The 19,605-nt window shown below is 43.2% G+C and overlaps 1 protein-coding gene across 1 annotated transcript in view; it reads right to left on the reverse strand.

Annotated features, from left to right (window-relative positions):
* The window catches only part of dnah9l (dynein, axonemal, heavy polypeptide 9 like), a 40,443-nt gene extending 21,498 nt beyond the window's left edge, over window positions 1–18,945 (reverse strand). Inside the window, exons 1-40 of the mRNA XM_071520479.1 lie at window positions 18,852–18,945; window positions 17,943–18,154; window positions 17,618–17,851; window positions 16,958–17,125; window positions 16,303–16,419; window positions 16,014–16,151; window positions 15,595–15,719; window positions 14,798–14,993; window positions 13,739–13,843; window positions 13,300–13,491; window positions 12,658–12,858; window positions 12,049–12,384; window positions 11,861–11,938; window positions 11,730–11,785; window positions 11,311–11,431; window positions 10,760–10,929; window positions 10,177–10,399; window positions 9,947–10,063; window positions 9,630–9,716; window positions 9,300–9,458; window positions 8,956–9,039; window positions 8,681–8,839; window positions 8,322–8,444; window positions 7,534–7,656; window positions 7,020–7,244; window positions 6,351–6,569; window positions 5,599–5,766; window positions 5,297–5,422; window positions 5,095–5,202; window positions 4,714–4,845; window positions 4,449–4,609; window positions 3,868–4,024; window positions 3,454–3,599; window positions 3,207–3,323; window positions 2,962–3,100; window positions 2,429–2,521; window positions 1,860–2,054; window positions 1,321–1,398; window positions 769–901; window positions 322–449 (exon numbers count right to left, since the gene is read on the reverse strand). Coding sequence (XP_071376580.1) covers window positions 322–449; window positions 769–901; window positions 1,321–1,398; window positions 1,860–2,054; window positions 2,429–2,521; window positions 2,962–3,100; window positions 3,207–3,323; window positions 3,454–3,599; window positions 3,868–4,024; window positions 4,449–4,609; window positions 4,714–4,845; window positions 5,095–5,202; window positions 5,297–5,422; window positions 5,599–5,766; window positions 6,351–6,569; window positions 7,020–7,244; window positions 7,534–7,656; window positions 8,322–8,444; window positions 8,681–8,839; window positions 8,956–9,039; window positions 9,300–9,458; window positions 9,630–9,716; window positions 9,947–10,063; window positions 10,177–10,399; window positions 10,760–10,929; window positions 11,311–11,431; window positions 11,730–11,785; window positions 11,861–11,938; window positions 12,049–12,384; window positions 12,658–12,858; window positions 13,300–13,491; window positions 13,739–13,843; window positions 14,798–14,993; window positions 15,595–15,719; window positions 16,014–16,151; window positions 16,303–16,419; window positions 16,958–17,125; window positions 17,618–17,851; window positions 17,943–18,154; window positions 18,852–18,924 — 5,922 coding nt within the window. The 5' untranslated portion in view covers window positions 18,925–18,945. The remainder of the gene's footprint in view (window positions 1–321; window positions 450–768; window positions 902–1,320; window positions 1,399–1,859; window positions 2,055–2,428; window positions 2,522–2,961; window positions 3,101–3,206; window positions 3,324–3,453; window positions 3,600–3,867; window positions 4,025–4,448; window positions 4,610–4,713; window positions 4,846–5,094; window positions 5,203–5,296; window positions 5,423–5,598; window positions 5,767–6,350; window positions 6,570–7,019; window positions 7,245–7,533; window positions 7,657–8,321; window positions 8,445–8,680; window positions 8,840–8,955; window positions 9,040–9,299; window positions 9,459–9,629; window positions 9,717–9,946; window positions 10,064–10,176; window positions 10,400–10,759; window positions 10,930–11,310; window positions 11,432–11,729; window positions 11,786–11,860; window positions 11,939–12,048; window positions 12,385–12,657; window positions 12,859–13,299; window positions 13,492–13,738; window positions 13,844–14,797; window positions 14,994–15,594; window positions 15,720–16,013; window positions 16,152–16,302; window positions 16,420–16,957; window positions 17,126–17,617; window positions 17,852–17,942; window positions 18,155–18,851) is intronic.
* Between the last annotated feature and the right edge of the window lie 660 nt (window positions 18,946–19,605).

A 19,605-nucleotide genomic window follows, 5' to 3' on the forward strand; every position in this document is an offset into this window, starting at 1 on the left:
TGGGCTGAATTTCTCACTAATGTGTTTGGGGGTGGGTCATGTTTTGGTTCTGGGTTGAGGCTAACTAAAATGTATATACCCCTTGAGCTTAGTTTGGGTTTGGAGGTTAATTTTTTGTGGTTTGGTTGGGTTGAGCCTGAAATTTTCAGGCCTGGTTCAAACCCAGACTGAAGGACAAAATGCAGCAAGGGAAGGAAAGGAGAGGTAATGATAAACAGACTGAAGATTAGAGAAAGGAAGAGGGGAAGACAGCGTAGATACTGTATTGCAAATACACTGTATAGTAACAGAACAGGCAAAATGGAAAAAATTTGCTCAGACCTTATTGTCATCCATGACCGTGTTGAGTGACTCGATCCACATAGGGTCGATGTCTCCGTCCAGAACAATCCACTTGGGCCCGTCGTGGCCCACCGAGGTCAGCTCTCTCATGGTAGAGGAGAACAGACCTGAGACAGAAAGAGAAGAAAACACATACAGTATATCAACAGTGTTTTCCTCACATTCATCCAGCCCCAGACCCTGACAGGAGCAAAAATATCAAGGCAATGTCATTTTGTCATGCGGCGGTTAATGCTGTACCAAAACAAACAAATAGAGCCAATTGTAAACCACAACAGGTACTTTACCTGACACTGGTTAGAGGCCTGGGAGCCAGAACCAAAATAAGAACCTGCCCCTGACTGCTACCAAAACACTGGTCCCTTTGATCATCATTCATTGCTGATTGAATTCCTTGTATAATCCTCCACTAACAATTCCCCTCACCATCCTTCCACTCTCTGGTAGCAGGGTGCAGGTATCCAAACAACTCATCTGTGGTCACAGCTTTGGGGTTGATATCATTCCACACCGGCTTCATCTTCATGTTTGCGTAGGTTCTATGGAGGGTCTTCAGGATCTGAGGAATAAAAATTACATTTCTACTGAGTACAGACATCATCTGTGTGTTTTCACAAGATCAAGCCCCTCATTATCACATGTCTGTAGATAAGAGAATCATGAAATTGAGTGCTTTGTTGAATTTAACTGCAGGCAAGTTTTGTCTGTTAGCTGCAGGGTGTCAGCCCAAGATTGCTGAGACACAGGTTATGACACATCTCCTGTGCTTTAATAAATCATAATACTAGGTAAATCATAAAACTTTAAACAGATTAAAGCAGCTTGAGAAACTGATACAGAAACAGAAATGATTGGAGGATGAGGGGAATGGTTAGACACGATGATTCTTTCATTAACTGGCTTTATACATGGACAAATAGATGGCTCACACTATCTTGTACATGGTGTTAAGGATAGTTATTTAAATGTATTTTGTACCTGGCTCTTCCCAGTTCCTGGTCCCCCGACTACAAACACTGAGTGTCTGACAGCCAGCAGCTCCTCCAGCTGGGTCACCTACAGACACACAAACATGAATGTCATAGTATCATACTGCACTACCGCAAACATAAATACTATGAATTCCAAATTTTTATTTTTTCTCACAAAACAGACTAATATATAACTATTCACTTACCTTCCCAAAGGATTAAAGTTCATTAAAGTGGCCTGTGCATCTTAGTGTGTCGTCATTTCAAAACTATCATTCACAGGTATAAATTACTGTAAACATTCCATAGTTATATTTCCAGACATGTAATCTGTCCTCTGATCCTAAAACAGAAGCTGATTCATACAATCTTCTTCCTTACTTCTTCTTCCTTTGATGAAGGTTTTCCAGCAGAAACACGTACATAAGAACATGTGAACATGTTGTACAAGCCCTTGTTACTATGACATCTAAATAATATCGGGCACAGAATAAGATTACTTTAATTTCAACATGATTTTATAATGCGTCAACTCTTCTTCCATACCTTGAGTATGAAGTTTTCCTCAGGCTGCAGGTGCAGCTCACTGACTGACTGGCGCACAGCGTTCTCCAGCTCAGGGTCTCTCTTCCTGGGCACGTCCAACAGGGGGAACAGGTCGCTGATCAGCCCCAGGAAGATAGGCACGTCACTGGTCATTATCTTAGGCAGGTTGAAGTCCCTCAGAGCCCGCATCAGCACCTGGGGACAAAAGGAGAGTGTAGGCGTCTTAACTCATATACACTTACAAATTCAAAATTTTAAGTGTTGGGTAGAGCATGGCATGATTAGTGGTGAGATTCCCACTGGGGCTTCCCATACTAAATATGTACAAACTTACAATAGATAGAGGACTGCATGTTAATGGTTAAAATCATAATCGCAACAGTTTTGCTAGATATTGTGATCACAGTTATTAATCATGATGATTAATCTTGATAATAACAAAATTATTTTGCTGCATTTTACATCTCATATGAATCAACACATGTTGACCGTTTTCAACTGACGCAGACATTCTAAATGAAATGATATGAAAGCATCCACCAAATGGCAACAGAGTTAGAAATCAGTACCTGTTCCTCAGGTGTGCTCCTGTCCTCTCTCTTCAGAGAACCAGCCACCACCAGAACTGATTTGATGGCCCTCAAGCCCCAATCATAATGATCCTGACAGAAAAAGGACATGAACTAATGTTAGCCATGAAATAAATTAAGCACCATATTATATATTATACATTTTCTAAGAGTATTTATCTCTTCTATTGCGACACAGTGTTAGTCACTAAATGTAGGTTCAAACTGAGAGTAATGTAGTGTAGATGAATATAGCTCCGATCAGTGTTGGGAGTGGTGTATCTTCTGGCACACCAGGACTTGTTGATCTGTCTGAAGATGCCGTTGGCCCAATTCAACCAAGAATCTGCGATAACAAGTGTCCACTTGATGACCCCAACTTGACTAACCCTACTCTCACCTACTCCCTCTTTCCTCAAACATTCACACTAGCTTTCTACATATGTGCTCATGTTACTGTAAAATAGCACAAGGGATCGTTACATTGAATCATGTGTCTTATCATGTGGTAAATAGAAGCTAGTTTTCTGCACCTGTTTGGACAGCAGCTCCTTACAGAGAGTGTAGAGGCTGATGAACTTGCGTGCCAGCAGACGAGCGTCTATGAACCCCTCTGCCACCAACATGATCTCACAGATCAGCTCAAAGTCTGGGATCACCATGGCACAGGGCCTGAATAGGTTGAAAGAACACCTATTAATTAGGCAGCTATTGACCTCCATGAACTCTCACTCTCGCTCTCCCTATCTCTGTTTCTTTCTCTCCCGGTGTTTCAGACCTGAATAGAGCCTTGAGGTTCTCAGGGAGCTCGGCCCGGCCGGCGTAGCCCGGGTTCAGAGTGATGAAGATTCCCACTGTTGGCCTCAGCTCTATCTCCTCTCCCAGGAAATGGAACCTAAATACACACATACAAGATGGCTGAACGCATGCATAGATAAATAGATGAATGGCTAGATTGGCAGACAAATGGGTGGATTAATATACGGATCATTTATAATGCATATCCTGTTATTTCCACATCATACCTCTGTTTCTTGTTGCGTATGGCGTCCTGTATGGTTTTGACCTGTACAGCCACCACAGACAGCACTTCCACTGAGATCCTGTTGAACTCATCAAAGCATCCCCACACTCCTGTCTGAGCCAGACCCTTATAAATGTTACCAATGGACTGGAAGAGGAACAGAGAGAGAGAGAGAGAGAGAGAGAGAGAGAGAGAGAGAGAGAGAGAGAGAGAGAGAGAGAGAGAGAGAGAGAGAGAGAGAGAGAGAGAGAGAGAGAGAGAGAGAGAGAGAGAGAGAGAGAGAGAGAGAGAGAGAGAGAGAGAGAGACACAAGGAAATGAGGATGAAGGGTGGAGAGGAGTAGGAATTAAATCAATAGAAGTGAATATGATATGAATGGTATTATCTTCTGTAAATTCTGTATAGTCCACTCTACCTTGTAGTCCATCTGTTCTGAGCAGTTGAATACATAGACCATGATGCCTAGGGAGCGTCCCAGGTCTTTGGTAGTCTCTGTTTTGCCAGTGCCGGCTGGGCCAGAGGGGGCGCCACTCATAGTCAGATGGAGGGACTGGGTAAGGGTTATGTAACACCTGACGGAGGAAGGGTTGAGATATAAAGAAACCTGAGTAACCAACAATAGCAATTATTTTGATGCAAAGAACTGCAGTTGTAAACAATGTGGTAGAGTAACAAAGTGCACTTATATGTGATTTGTGATCAAATATAAGACTGCTGTGTTTATGTGTGTTTTTTTTTGTCTTTATTTAACCAGGGGACAAAACACATGAGTTTCCTGCTTTACACTCACAATTACACACATTTATTTGGGAGCTGACTACTTTTGACCACTGAGTTCATTCTCTCAGCCCTGTGTAGATTTTCCCAGGTGGTCTCAATTGGTGGATTCGAACCACTGTCCTTCAAGTCACACACTAGCTCTCTTTGTTTCTCCAAAGATGTGTGCAAGGTGTGATTACAAGTACATGTGCATGTACAGTGTATATGTGTGTGTACCTGTCAGTGAGAGGGGTGATGACCAGTCTGTTGGTGTTCCCCAGGTATTCATAGCTGAACTGGAACTGGGCATCACAGATATTGATGTAACAGTGTCTGGTTTCGTCATCCCAACGGTGACGTAACTGGGACAGCCATGCAAATGCCTGGCCTGTTGTCACCTAAGAGACACACACACACGCGCGCACCAACAGAGGCGTCAACTTCTCTTACATCTTGAATCATGGCTGACTCAACAAACATCAAAGTCATGTCCGAGTACTACCTTCTGAGCTATGAGTTTGGCGACTACGTCTCGAGCGTGGACATCGATGGTGCAGACAGTCATGATCTTCTGTCTGTCTCCAGGAGTTAACTCCCCAAGCAGCATGTGGATCAGCGAGTTCAGCTGAGTGATCTATAAAACCAGAAGGCAGCAAACATCATTGACCAACACAATCACTCTGTTTGACCATCATCATAAGAATCACAATACAATAATCCATCAACATTAAACATCACATTAAACAGACAATTGTCTGTTTTTGAAGATGACTTTTTACAAAAGCATGTCATGCTTGTTTTCTTATATGGAAAATTAATCAAAACATAACCACTAGCCATCATACCTACAGTAACAGCCCTTACTCACGCGTGTTTGCAGTACCTGTTTTCTGTTGTAGTCTTTCAAGGCAGTCTCGAATCCCTCCTCCACCCTCTCAAAGGCAATGCCCACATCTGTGGCCCACCATACCTGGCTACCAGTCAGACCCACCTAGGCAATGCAGGAAAACAGACACTCTGTAATTTGTTGTGCATATGAGGTGCTATAATGTTGCTGTGATACAGATACAGAGACACAAACAGACCTGTGCAGGGTAGTCAAAGAGCCACTGGTCTCGCGGTTTGTCTTCGTAGGCAGCGACGGCCTCCTGGATCTCCTTCTGAACCGTACAGCGCATGGTGCTCTCCAAGGCACTCAGCCAACACTCTGCCTGAAGGGAGACACACAGAGAAGAAACTTATTTGTACCCAGGGATACTTTTTTGTCTAGGATTCCATGCAACACTTTATTATGGAAAAAGCATCAAAATCATTACATGTACACATTTTGACCAACTTCATACACGTAAAAGTACAGGTGTAACTTTTCACACGCACAAATACATACCTGTCCCTCACACACACATGGCTCAGAGAATGGAACATACTCCCCCTCTCGGCTGTACATCCCTATGGCAAGTGCCTCCCCGTCCTCCTCCCCTTCTCCACCTCTGTCTGAGTCCTTGAAGCGGAGGTCTGCTATGTTGTCAAACAGCTTCAGTAGGTGTCTGGTCACCTGGAGAACACACACACATCATCATCATCATCATCATCATCGACTAGGGTTACTAACCATTTTCCATTTCAAAAGTCCATGCTTTTTACAGCCCTTAATCTCTTGACTGGATTTGAAAAAAGGCTGGTGTTCAATATGTTGTAAGCTGATAATGGTGATGCAATGCGCCTGTTAACTAGGCCATATTACTCAATTGCTGATTGGGATTATGAATTATTTATTAATATGTGTATTGAGACTGGATGAAAAATGGAATGCTATTTTTTTCCAGACTTTCTGTGCAATTTCCAATCTTTCCAAGACCTAGACATTAAAACATTTATTTCCAATACATTTCCAGACCTTCCAGACCTGTCTAGGAACTCTGATCGACTTTCCAATCAGCATTATCACTACCACTGAGGTAGTGATATTGATCATCATAATGATCATCAAGTTTCCATCGTTAGAATCATCACTCTCTTCTCCATAACACAAACACGCTGTAGGCACAATATCTTGTACTCCACTGATATCGACAGTATGCGTTCATATGAACACATAATTAAATCAAAATCTCCATCCACATTGCCAGCTCCAGCTACCTGTTTGGGCTGCGTTCCCTTGGAGACAATCTCCAGCAGGTCAGACGCAGAGACAAAGTAGAATCTGGGGAATGTGAGCCTCTTGGTCTCCAGGTACTCGGCCAGCGCCTTCTCACACACAGACAGCCTCTGCTGCAAGGTCTCCAGCTTCTCCAGGAAGCCCAGCTGGTTGGTTACCTCCACCACGTTACTGCTCTGCACCACCTCCTTCATCAGGCTCTGGGTGGGACGAGAGGGAGTACAGGGGGAAGGAGAAAAAGAGAAAGGAGATACAGTAGGTGGTGATATGGTGGGATGGGGACATTTATACAGTACAGAGATCAGCATAGGGAGAGAGAGAAGTTAAATAACAAAGGATATAAGGCATCAATAAATAAGATTCAAATGTGTTTTATTTTAGGAGTTATGCATACTGTAGATACAGCTATACAGACACATACATGTGTGCTCGGTTCTGGTACATATTACAAGTTAAGGATGATACTTACTTGGATATTTATATCATGATATGTAGACAATTGTGCAATAATTGTTTTTTTGAGGGGGTTAGACTGAACAACAGGGCCAGATGATGAATTTTCATTGTATTTTTCTTGCTGTGGAGGCAATTTTTCAGTGTGTGGGGCGACTACAGATAAATGAATGTAAAGGAAACACTGTGTGTGTTACCTGGAAGTCAGTGTGTATGCCTTGGAAGCGCTCGGCGTCACTGGCCAGCTGGCAGCGGATGTCATGGCTGTTGGTGAAGATGCTGTTGAGGTGAGCCCATGTCCTCTGCACAGACATCCAGGAGGAGATGACCAGGTCAGCCACCATCAGCTTCCTCTGCCAGCCACTCACTTCTGCCTGGAAGTACTCCACGTACTTACTCATCAGGATGTTCTGCAGCTGCACCTTAAAGGGACATACAAGGGAAGCTTGATAAGGTGGAAGTCAGATATCCATTGCTACAGGGAGTTAGTGTGACTAGTACAAGGTATCATTGTTTGGTTTGAATACAGTATGAATTAAAAGTGCTACACAAAGGCAAAAAGCAATCCTAGCCATGACCATATAACTGAAATAATCTAACCCTGAGTCTGATGTTTAGTGTGATGTACAATATATCTCTTCAACTGATTGAAATTGAAATGAATGACATCTCACATGCTGTGGAGAGTAAGCACAGGTAACACATTCTTACCTGGTTGTCCTCCAGTGTTTCTATCAGATTCTCATCTGCTTTGAGCAGAGGGGTTCCTGTGCTCTGATGAGTCTCATAGGACAAAGCCATCACACTCCATGTCTGGGTAATCTCTGCTAACACCTAAGAGCAATAGGAAAAGTTTCACTCAGAAGTGAAATATCTTCCGTTTGACGTAATTGACACAGTCTTACAAAATGAGTGCTAGGATGAAAATAAAACTCACCAGGGATATTACTGAGGGTGTTATCTATCATATTTCTGTATTATTATTATCTTCACATTTCACCTGTATTCAACCTTTCTGGGTGTGCTTCAAGATTATGTGTTCTCCTCTTTAAAGAATATGGTGGACATTACAGTTAAGGTCACAGGATTTGTGTCAGTATTTGTCCTTAAGGCCCAGGTTTAGGCTTATTTGTCCCTGAGGTCAGACTGAATTAGGCAAAAGTGCCTTCATGTACTCTGCTTTATGGAAATCACCGGAAAAGGATATAAAGCTGAAATAGTTTGGTTAACTTAATTCACTCTTCTCATCTGAAGGATCTTGTGACAGACTCAAGAAGGAACTGTCTCGACTTTGTTTGAACTGTCTCTACTTTGTTTAGTCAACATTTAAACAGCCTTGACCCATAACACTTCTGCTTTGATATAGTACTACTACCTATTGGATTCTCCACATGTACCAGTCAGACTGTACTTTGTATTTTGCTTTTGTACACTGTACATCACAACCACAACCCCATGAAGCTATCCAGAGACCCTGTGCCCCCAAACCTTAAACCTACCTTCTCTATGGCCATCTCTTTCACAGCCTTGTCCACTATGTTTTTGACCTCGTCCTCAACGCGGTGGAGCTGTAGTTCCAACAGGTCCCCCAGGGTGGTGCCCTCCCCCATCACAAACCTAACCTGGGGACCAAAGGGACGACGTGACAGCCATGAATGTGATCACATGTCCTATCATTGGATCATTGGGTTAACTGAACTGTGCTGATCATGACAAGGACAGGACAGGAACAGACAGGATAGATACAGAAAGAACCAAAGCAGAATAGAACTAAACTGAAGAGAGCTGCAGACTGTATACAAAAACAGAACACAATCTTTTCAGACATAGTAATAAAGCAGCAGAGGTCGTCCCATACCCCGGTGGTGTTCATAAGCTGTTGCCAGTGTCTCTCCCTGACAGCAGAGTTCTGCAGCTCGTTGACGGCTCTCAGAGAGGTCAGCAGGTTCTTCACAGTCGACTCCAGACCCGTGTAGACGTTCCACACCCGCACCTCCTTATCCAGCGTCTTCATCTCCTTCAACATGCAACAGAAATACTCACAAATTACATAACGCATGAGATAAAATAAAATAAAGAGAAGAACATTATATGCTTATTTGAAGTGAGTTAGTGCGTGGAAGCGTGTTACACCTTAGCAAATCGTCTGAGCTCCATGTCCATCTGCTCAACGTTGATCTCTTTCCATGGAGTCTTGGTCCAATCCTCTATACTGGTCTGGCATGGAGAGAATGAGTGTTATATTTGTGATACTCTAGTGAACCACAAAGGGGAAATTCTCTTTTCGAATGCAGGCTCAGCTACAGAACAGCACCCATGGAGCTGGTGGGGATTCTTGCAATTCACTATGCATGCCTTGCTGTGTACCTTGTGTAAATGTGTAAGCTATGGTGCATAAACACAACTAACGACTCAAAATGTCAATGTTTGGGTGCATGTAAATAGACACCGGAGTGTTTTTGCTGATTGATGTGCACCTTGACAAAGATGACCATGTCCCAGACAGCTTTGACCAGTATGATGTCAGAGCGACACTGGCGCAACTGCTTGTAGTCTGGGAAGCTGACCTCAAACAGATCAGCTGTGTCCTGCAACTTCCGCATTTCTGTCTCCAACACTGCTACTGCTCGATTAGACTGGAGACAAAGACATATAGGACATATAGGCCATTAAAATGCTCTAAAAGTATAGAAAAGTGATACAAATGTGTGAATTCCATTTAATCATTAAAGGCACCAAATTTGACTTCAGAAATGACTTTTATTTTAAATACAGTAGGTAGTCAGGCTATGGTTCACACTCCTCACCTTATCAATCAGTTTATATGGCTCCTCCACACTGATCTTAAAGATGGTTTCGGTACGAAACTGTTCTCTGAACTCATGCTGCTTGACCTGAAAGGTGAAAACAAGGAAGCTGCAGTTTAGATGAATATCTGTTTCTACAACTCCATCAACAACTCTGCACCACGTTGGGGGCTGGTGGCTCAGTCATACATAATGTAGGAGAGAAAATGAGATGGTCAGACATTGAGCTCTTTGTTAGGGGTTGCCACACTGTCATCCTACCCCACTCACACACAGCCTCACCTTGAGGCACTCGTGCATGTGCACACACCTCTCACCTCAAACCGGACACATTTCCTGCGTATGACGGAGACTTCATTGGATTGTAGCGGTGCCACTTCATGCTTGACTGTGAAGGCAATCTTCCTCAGACTTTTCCACTTCTCAGGCAGCTCCTGTGTTATTGTGGTAATAACGTACAGGATGTAATGCAGTAAAAATGTACTACATGTGTGCCATCATCCAGGGAAATGTGTGTGTCCCTGCCTGTGTGTATGCTGATACAGACCTCCAGCTGTGAGTAGACACTCTCTGGGAGTTGCTGTCCGTAGGTCTTCAGGAGCTCAGCAGTAGACTTGAGAGGTTTGAAGTGCTGTTCGTTGCTGATCTGTCTGTCTCGTATGGCCATGAGGTGACCCATGATGTCCACCAGGCCTGCATAGTCGCCATCTGACACCTTGTTAGAAAGACCCCGTGCCGTGTCCTGGACAAAGGAGGACAAGTCCCTCACACTGAGGGATAGAGTATGGAGAAGAGAGGATGAAAAGTTTGAGAAAGGAGGGAAGAAGCACAGAAAAATTATTCTTGGAATGATAACAATGTGAAAGTAAAAATTTGAATTTAATCAAACTACTGCTAGGTCCCTATGTTTTCTCTGCATGTTTGAAATATGGTTTGGTCTTTTTTGTCAGATTAGATTGCTTGCTGTTAAGTTATTTTTTTTCTTATAAACTTGTGAAGTGCTTTGTAACAAAGTGCTTTGTGTTTAAGGCATGTGTTTAAGTTGACTTGATTTGAATTTACCATATTTTTTGCAACCAGTTGTGTGTAGAGCAGCATTGTGTGTGTGCTTGTGTGTGTATGTGTCTAACCTCTGGTTTACGTGGTTGAGCAGGTGCTCCTTGAACATCCAGCTCCATCTCTTGATGACATTCATCAGTGTGTGTTTGAAGGGTCTGATGTCTAGCTGTAGCCAGCCACAGAACACCCTCCTGTCCTCCATCTTGCTCACTCGCATATACAGAGACTCAAACAGGTTGATCTGGAATGAAGAATGAAGTACTAAGTCTGACTGAAGTAGTGATTCAGAGACAAGGATCAAAGAGGCCAAAGTATTGACTTAATCATTTGGGGGCAGTTTTAGCCTAGAGTTTAGAGAAGCAGGCTTGTGACCAGACAGTTGTTGGTTTGAATCCCAGGACTGGCTGGGAAACTGAAAGAGAATGAGAAACACTCTTGTCTCCATCAGCAGCCACCATCAATGTGCCCTTGAACAAAGTGCTTATCCCCCAACCGCTCCAATGTAACTGCTAAGTGGTCAAGAGCAGAAGACTGGTTGCACTGGGCAGCTCCCTGGATAAATTAAGGTTAAAAAAGGCAAAGCTTTGAAAATCGTGAATGTGAACTATGATGTGGGACAGACCTGTTCTTTAAAGTTGTCCAGAGTGGGAGGGTTCTTCTTCAGTTCATAGTCGGCATACAGCTCAGCCTCCTCTGTACTCAGTACATGGCCATACAGCAGGAACTGCCTCATAAATTCAGATCTGTGAATGGTTAGGAAAAAACAGACTGGCAATTACTAAGTTACAAAAAGCAACCATTTTTATTTTCACAGGTAAATGTATTCTACACAGCACCCTAATCGAGGTATTTTGGCCTTAAATATCAAGATTCATATTGGATAAAATCTTTCATTCACACAGAACAAATCTTGCAAATGTGTCATGATTAATTCACAGTATATTCAGAAAAAATTACACTCAACAATCATAAATGAAACTACTCGCACATACAAAAATAACAGATAAACAATCAACAGATGGACAGTCACACATTTCTGACCTGTCATCAGTCCAGAGGTAGCGGTAGCTGGCAAATGATCCCTGGTATTCCCTGACCTGAAAATCAACACAATCTTTGTAACTGTGAGCACCATGACTGAGCCTCAGTGTGGATGAGGAACAGACACCCACCTTAGCGATGGCTGTGCGCGCCCGAGTGCGGATCACATGGCACAGCTCTGACAAGTCTTCCATCTCATCTATGTCAGACTAGAAGTAGAGGAGAACAGGTTTATGTTTGTTTAAGGAGGTTTGTGCAGGCAAACATATGTATTTCTGCATGTGTGTATGCATGCACACAGTGTATATCTGTGTACCACCTGATAGTTATCCAGCTGTTTATGCTTGGCCACTCTGGGTATGAAGGACGCCATGTTGGTGATATTGGCCACCATCTTATCGACAATATCATAGAAGTTGCCCAGGCGGCTGAGGTCCAGTGAGGGGTCAAAGGTCATCTCATTGCCGTTGAGGACCAGCTGGACCTCAAAGAGCGGTGCGATGCGCTGGGCTGCGTCCGTGTTGTCCATGAAATACTGCAGGGAGCAGCGTACTGCACTGGAGAAGCCCGCTAGGATCATATGGTCCACATAGTCTGCGTAGGCCCGCCACTCGCTGCTGTCCGGGTCCGACACGCCCAGCAGAGACTGGTTCTCCTGGAACAGAGTGGAAATGGGCGGCAGGTGGGTCAGAGGGAGTTAGGAGAGAAGAAAGTGTGAGTGAGTAAGTGAGTTGTATCTGAAGCTTTGTGTTTCTACTTTTGAATATGATCAATGAGTATTGCATCTGCATGTGTATATGTATATGTATATGTGTGTGTACTATACAGTACCTGCTATACATGCTCTCCAGTGACAAGAGTGGGTGGAATGTATGTGTGTGAGTGCAGTAGGTTTATGTATTTGTGTACTGTGCATCTGTTTTTGTACCTGCAGTAGTTTGTGTATCTGCTCTCCAGTGTCGGTGATGAGCGTGGCCTGTTTGGTAACACTCTCCTCCATGTCAGAGAGGATGAGGAGGGTAGAGCCGCGGTTCTTCCTGGTGATGAAGGCCCGGTGGCTGAACTTCCCCATCAGGGCCTGGATGGCCTCCACATTGGCCTTGCTCGTCTGGACGCGACTTGAAACGCCCTTGTGATTGCAAGAGAGAGGGAGAGAACAGCCGCATGTAGCTTCTTTTCAGGCAGAGCTCTTTTGAAAGTTGAGGAAAGTCAAACTATTTAGGGGGGTGCTCGTGACGTGGGCTGCATTTTTATGAGGCGACCAATCACAGTAAGGAGGATGTGGGGCTTCATGCTATGAAGGCAGCTGACAGCTTCACTGCAGCATCTGACATTGCTATGGAAACAAACTGCACAATATGCCACCCGCTTTTTCATATATCAGCACAAAATACAGCTGAGGCAGCGCTTTTTCTATAAATAAAGCAGACTAATGTGAACATACCCTAGAATAGTGTGAAAGTAAGTACAGAAGTACAGAAAAAAGAATTATCCCACACACTGAGATTACCTTGTACCTGTATATTTGTCAGAAGATTTTCTTCAAAGCAAAGTGTCTGTGACAATCTACCTTGACCAGGTTTCGTGTGGTCTGGATGTAGTCCCAAAGGTCGTCCTTAGCCCAGGTCAGTTCCTGGAGGGCGGGGTCTAGCTGCCGTTTGGTCCCGTCCATCTCCTCCTTGACCAATCCCAGCTCTACAGCCAGGATGGTGCTGTGGAGCTGGTTGTACCACTGGGTCACCAAGGCCAGCGTTTGGGTGTACTACAGGACACACCACAATGTTAACACTGTAACCTGGATTGTTTTTGACATATTATGAGCATCTATACACAGACATGGTAGGACTTGATGGAAAAAAGACTGATTGAAAACAGACTCCTTGCAACTTTCAGAGGTAAACAAGCCATTTATAACCCCAAACAGCAAGTAAAAGCTCATGAACGGCTGTTACATACTACCAGCTGTATGACACAAAGTTCAGTGTAACACCAGAAGCCAATTTACCCACCATGTAGAGAGTCTCTCGTTTGGAGTAGAGATGGAGAGCTGCTTTAGGGATGTTGTGGTTCTTCAACATGCCTAGATACTTCACCTCCCTTAGCACTGAGGTCAACTGGGGAGAGAGAAGAGAAAATCTAATATACAATTGAGCCAATCCAAAGTTGCAAAGTTTATTTTTGTTTCTTTCTTTGCACAGAAGAAAATCTGAATGGTTGATCAACACTTTAAACCTGAGATCTCATTTATCCTTTTGAATGTGCACAAATTGAAAGAAAATGTGCACAGCACACCACAAAATGCCAAGCTAATCTGCTCCAAAAGAAATGTAAAACGTATTTCCTTAGATTAAAGTGATTGATTTTGTCATAAGATAATATAGTACTTTATTGATCCCCTTGGGGAAATTCAGTAAAGTATTCATCTTTGTCATCTTTGGTGATAAGCGGCTATGGCTGTGGTGCCTTTATACTGCACTTCTCAAAGATCACTTAGTAATGCAATGTCTTTTTCCTTGGAATTTCTTTTGAATGAATTCTGGGTTTCTGTAGGTGGCGCTCTTTTCTTTGTCTGTTCAGCCATGGTGGCTATCGCTGCTCATGCTAACTAGCTCTTCTTCTGTTTATTCCAACTAAGTCGCTGTTGCTGCTCCCGGTAATGTAAAACAAATCACTCTCTGTATGCCAGATAAAGCTCTGTAAAAGCTCTCATGAACTGGGTATATGTTGAATCATTATTGTGTTGTATCAATCAGGGATAGATAGAAGCAAAATGGAAATGTATTTATATGAAAATGTCACAGAATATTACTTTAAGTTTCTGGTGTGTAAATGAAACCTTATCATGGTTAAATATACAATGCATAATCTTATGTCTATCATATGTTTTCCACTGTCTCTTTGCCCCTATGTAACGTCCTTTACCTGATATGTTGGCAAGTACTACTGTGTGAACACTCCTGCACCAGTACCACCAAAACAAAACACTGTACGTTTGATATACTAAGTAGAGAAAGTGATTGTAATTCTGATTGTGCCACTCTTGGTGTTTCTGTCTCCTTTCTCCTTACAGCAGGGTTGAAGTTGACCTGGAACAGGCCCGTGTCGGTGTCCAGGGTGAGCAGTGGTTCCTGGAGGCGGGTGTGACAGAGCTCCTCCAGCCCCTCGGTCCACTCTGAGACCAGCTCCTCATCATGCTGGTCCAGAACCTCCAGGACACGCTCACACTTCTGGAGGACGTCGTCCGCCTCAGCAGAACCCAGAGGCCTGGGAGGGAGGGAAGGTGAGAGGAATAAAGATAAGGAGAGAGGAATGATGGTGAGAGGAATAAAGATAAGGAGAGAAACAAACTGTGCATGTGTATATGTGAAGAGTGTCATTCCAAAATGACACTCTTCATGACTCTTCAATGACACCATTTGAAAAAACTGACACCTCCTCTAAAAAATGTTGCATTAAAATGCATTATGGGTAACTCTCAAATACTTAGCCATCGTTAAGGCCTTTGCTTACAAATAGTTTTGCTATTAATTTGTGTTTTTTAAATATTGACTAAGGAATTTCAGTTAGCAATATTTTTACCAAAACGGATATATGGCATTTTGGAATAAAAAACATTAATGTCTATTTTGTTTATAATACAGTCAAAAGCATAAAAAATATGGTGACAGTAAAGTAAACTTAAGTAAGCTTTTTTAACCTGTTGACTAATTTACAGTTACATGGATTTTCTTTTGATGATGAGTCCTTACTGACCCCCCATAATACATCAATGACATATTAAACACAACTATAGATTCTGCCTTTGACTGTAAGTCAGCTGACAGATGAGATAGTTGTGTGTGTATGTGGATGTGTTGGTCCATACATATGAGCCAGCTGGTTGAGGTTGCTCCTGTTGGTGAGGATGCGATCCCGAAGCTCTTGTGACCATTTGAGGTTGCCGGCCACTGCGGGCATATTCTTACCAAGAATCGCACAGCCTGACCGCAGCTGAAAAATAGAGAGTTTGGTTGATTGGTATCACACACATACAGCTCTAGTGTGTGTGTTATAATAGTGTGTGAGCCATCAGAAACTCTTATCACGTTATGTACAGTAATAGGCCCATTGCATGTTATGTCTCTTTATGAAGCAAATTAGACACTGCCCCATTATGGATGTAATTTAGTGGTCATTGGCTGTAGTGTGGTCATACGGCTGAAATTATGATATTCTGAGCTATTAAGTGTATTAATATCTACTTATTATTACTCTGTTCCATCTATCCTCCTCTGCCTCTCTCACCCTGTCTCTGTGCTGGTCAAGTATAAACTGACAGTGGTCTACTTCCTGGTTGAACATGGCCAACAACAGGCTGTAGTTAGGAGAGAACAGCTGGTTGATCCTGGGTCTCTCAAGCAGGGTGCCAAAAATCTTCAACAGCTAGACAGGACACAACAACACAGTGATGAGTGCAATGGGTCATTCTATTAGTACAGCAGGGACATGACTTCATATTGCATGGATAGCCTTACATGGAAATATATTCATAAATTGTGAGCTAGGTAAAGGATTCAAGGTGTAGCAGGCATACTTTAAAGGTAGACTTCAGGCTTTTGGAGTGCTGGAAGGCCAGATTGAGGACGGTCCCCAGCCTCTGGTCAAAATCTCTGTTCTGCTCCATGAAACGCCTGTAGTCACTCACAAAATCCTGGACACAAGACGGCATCAGATAGAAGATGATGGGTATGTTCATTCCTCTTAAATTAAAAAGCTTTGAGTGCACTTTTAGTATTACTTTTATTCTATTACACTTTGAGTGCACTATCAATCTGTAAGCTCTGTCCAGTTAAACAGATCAATATGGGCTGGAATAATACACTCTTCCCAAAAGTATATTATGAGTCCTCAGTTTTGATGAGCTGAGTCACGCCGGAAGCCATTGTAAAATACCTGTAAAATACCTAATAACACACTCCTGTGAACATATAACTGCTAATTTAAATATTAATGCCCTAACTAAAAATCACCACATTACTGTGTTACTTAGCAATCACTTTGTTTAGTTACTGTTCAAGAACTGTACTGCTAGGCGGAAAAATTGCATTTCCTTTTATTATTATCATTCAGTCGTGCCTATCAGTGGCTCTTAGCTGTGATAAATCACTGTGAATCACGGCCTCCCATGGCTTATTGATACAGCAGTGTGATATCGGAGACGACTGCAACAATCACACACTTGGCCTCACATTGTTAGAGTAGTCCAGGGGGTCATATTTGCTCTCTCTGAGGGCCCGCCAGCGGTCATGAAACTCCTCACTCATGCTGAAGACCATCTCACTGAGGATCTTCCCTCTGGAACCACCCAGCTCCACCTTCTCCAGCTTCAGGAAGTCCAGCGCGGTTGCAAACAGCTCCTGTGGATCAGAGGTGAGGAGCAACTGAAAGGTCAGGGCCATAAGAGGGAAGTCAGTGTCAGAGGTACAGTGGTTAAGAAGTCTGACTGTTGTGTCAGGTGGCAGATTTTTATATCACTGTTCACATGAATAGATGAAAATATATTTTCATACTGGAATACACAGCTGCTTACTTTATGTCCCGGCAAAGTGTGCTGGCATCTTTTTCAATAACCATTGTATTCTGTTTTTGATTTTCAGATAAATCGTATTATCTAAACACTGTAGGTTGGAGTGTTAAAAAAGTTGAGGTTGTGTACCTTTCAGGTGCTGTATAACAATAACACTCACTCACTGTGGATTGAAAATATGCTTGCCACTATGTAGGCCTGTCAATAAAGTACAATATTTACTTAAAAGGTTTTTCCAGTCTACTTTGTGAGCAAGTTAGATGTGCACACTTCTGCTCTTCTACATATCACTAGCAACACACACAGAGTTATGTGTGTGCACCTCGATCATGAGCAGCCTGTCCATGATGCGGTCTGAGCGCTGGAACACCAGTGTGGCGGGGAAGTCCCACAGCCTGATGGTCTGGCCGTGGCGGTAGTACTGGGGGATCCGCTGGCGATGGATGTGGAACAGACGCTTGAAGCTGCGCAGAACCGAGATGCTCATCTGGACCCTCTCCACCCCCTCTTCCAGCTCCATCTTGAACAGCTCCTCAGGCAGAAGGTAGCCAAAGGCCTGGACACACACACATACACACGGTCATTCGGACGAATAGTTACTTAAATTATTTCATTCAACTGTCTCTCGCTCTCACGCTCTGCTGTACCTTCTCGATGAGCATGTTGCAGAACTCCTGCAGCAGCACCACCATGCGCTGAGGGGAGCAGTAGTACTGGGAGTGGCTCCAGATGAGACAGAGGGTGTGGAAGAGCGGAGGCAGCAGAGCGTCTATCTGTGGGAAACTTTTCTCCTCCAGGCTGCTGATCAGCCTCCTCAGAGGACGCAGGTACAGGTCTATGTCCTCTGCCTCCAGCACCGCTAGGAACACCACAAACACATGCAGTAGAGCTAATGGATAACAATATGCATTGGTGTTATGCAAAGATGTTTTCTTTAGCAGTAGGGTTTTGGGGTGATTCTGTACTTTGGTCGATGCCTGTGCTGTTTTTTTTTATTCTACGAAAGGTTCAACAGCTGAAATGGTTCTTATTTGGGTTTATTTGATAGAGTTACAATTTTGAATACTGATTTGTGTTTTGAGCGACATTGGGCTGCATAAAATTCTTTCTTTTTTTTTTAGTTTGACATTTTCAATAGCAGCAGTGGCAATTTACTTGTCATGTTGGCCCACTGCTGCTGAATGAACACGCTGACACACACAAAGAGAAGGGCACAGGAATACAGAATGCGAAAATCAGAAAGAGTTACCATGCAGCTTAAAAACAATGATGACTCTGTTGATTTGAAGGACAGAGAACAGGCATTGAATACTGAATGGAGAAAACACTGAAGCTCTGTGTGTTAGTAAACTATGAAGACATTGAACCAGGAGAAAAGCGCTGTAATAACTGTAAACTGTGATAATTATAAACTCAATTTATTAAGCCAATGACTGCTTGATCTACACAGCATTATCAATTTTGCCTCTCAGGTAAAACTGAATGAGAATGGATGATTAGGAACAAGGAAATAAGTTAGGACTGATGGATGAGGAGAAGTGGTTCTGCTTATCTACCCTCATTGATTTTGAGGCAGATGTCGTTGAAGGAGGAGTAGTAGCTGCTTTTGATTCTCCTCAGGATCTCCATGATCTGCTCCACCTTGGGGCTCTGGATCTGAAAACAAGAACGGCATGGTAGGATGCACACCACCAGTGTTAACATGAGAGACTGGAGATGAGTGTATGCTGTGCCATGCAACAGGGTAGAATGTGGACACGCACACGCACACACTCACTAGGGATCTTACAAACTTTCCATTTCTAAAGTTACGTTTTTCTTTTCTATTCCTTATATTGTCTTGGCTAGATTTCAAGATGTTGGTGAGTGTTCAATGTGATATATGCAATATTGGCTGGGAAATAGGACTATCACGCTCTAGCTTAAAATAGATTATTCATAGCGCATATCACAATATGTCAAATAACAGTATAGGGTCTACAACTGTATAAAATGCAGAGTTATATGTGTATCAGGAGTGAATTGTTGCATTTTCTCTAACTTTTCAAGGCTATTTGTGCTACTTCCAAAAAGACATGGAGATTAAAAAACTCATTTTCCCAACTTTCCAGACCTGCACAGAACTTTGAAATCTACATACATCCTCACTGAGACACGCACACACATCACAAGCCTCAACCTGCACAGACCCAATTTCACCCGTGTCGTACCTGTGACTGGATGCCCAGGAGGTTTTCCCTCTGAGTGGCCCAGAATTGGAGCTCCACGGTGGGCCCCGGGTGGTCTCCCTGGCGCAGCACCATGCCCGAG

Source organism: Centroberyx affinis, unplaced genomic scaffold (genome assembly GCF_046629955.1).
Source record: "Centroberyx affinis isolate AG114_WGS23_722 - 3 ecotype Tasmania unplaced genomic scaffold, CSIRO-AGI_Caff_v1 ptg000804l_1, whole genome shotgun sequence".
NCBI lineage: Eukaryota > Metazoa > Chordata > Actinopteri > Beryciformes > Berycidae > Centroberyx > Centroberyx affinis.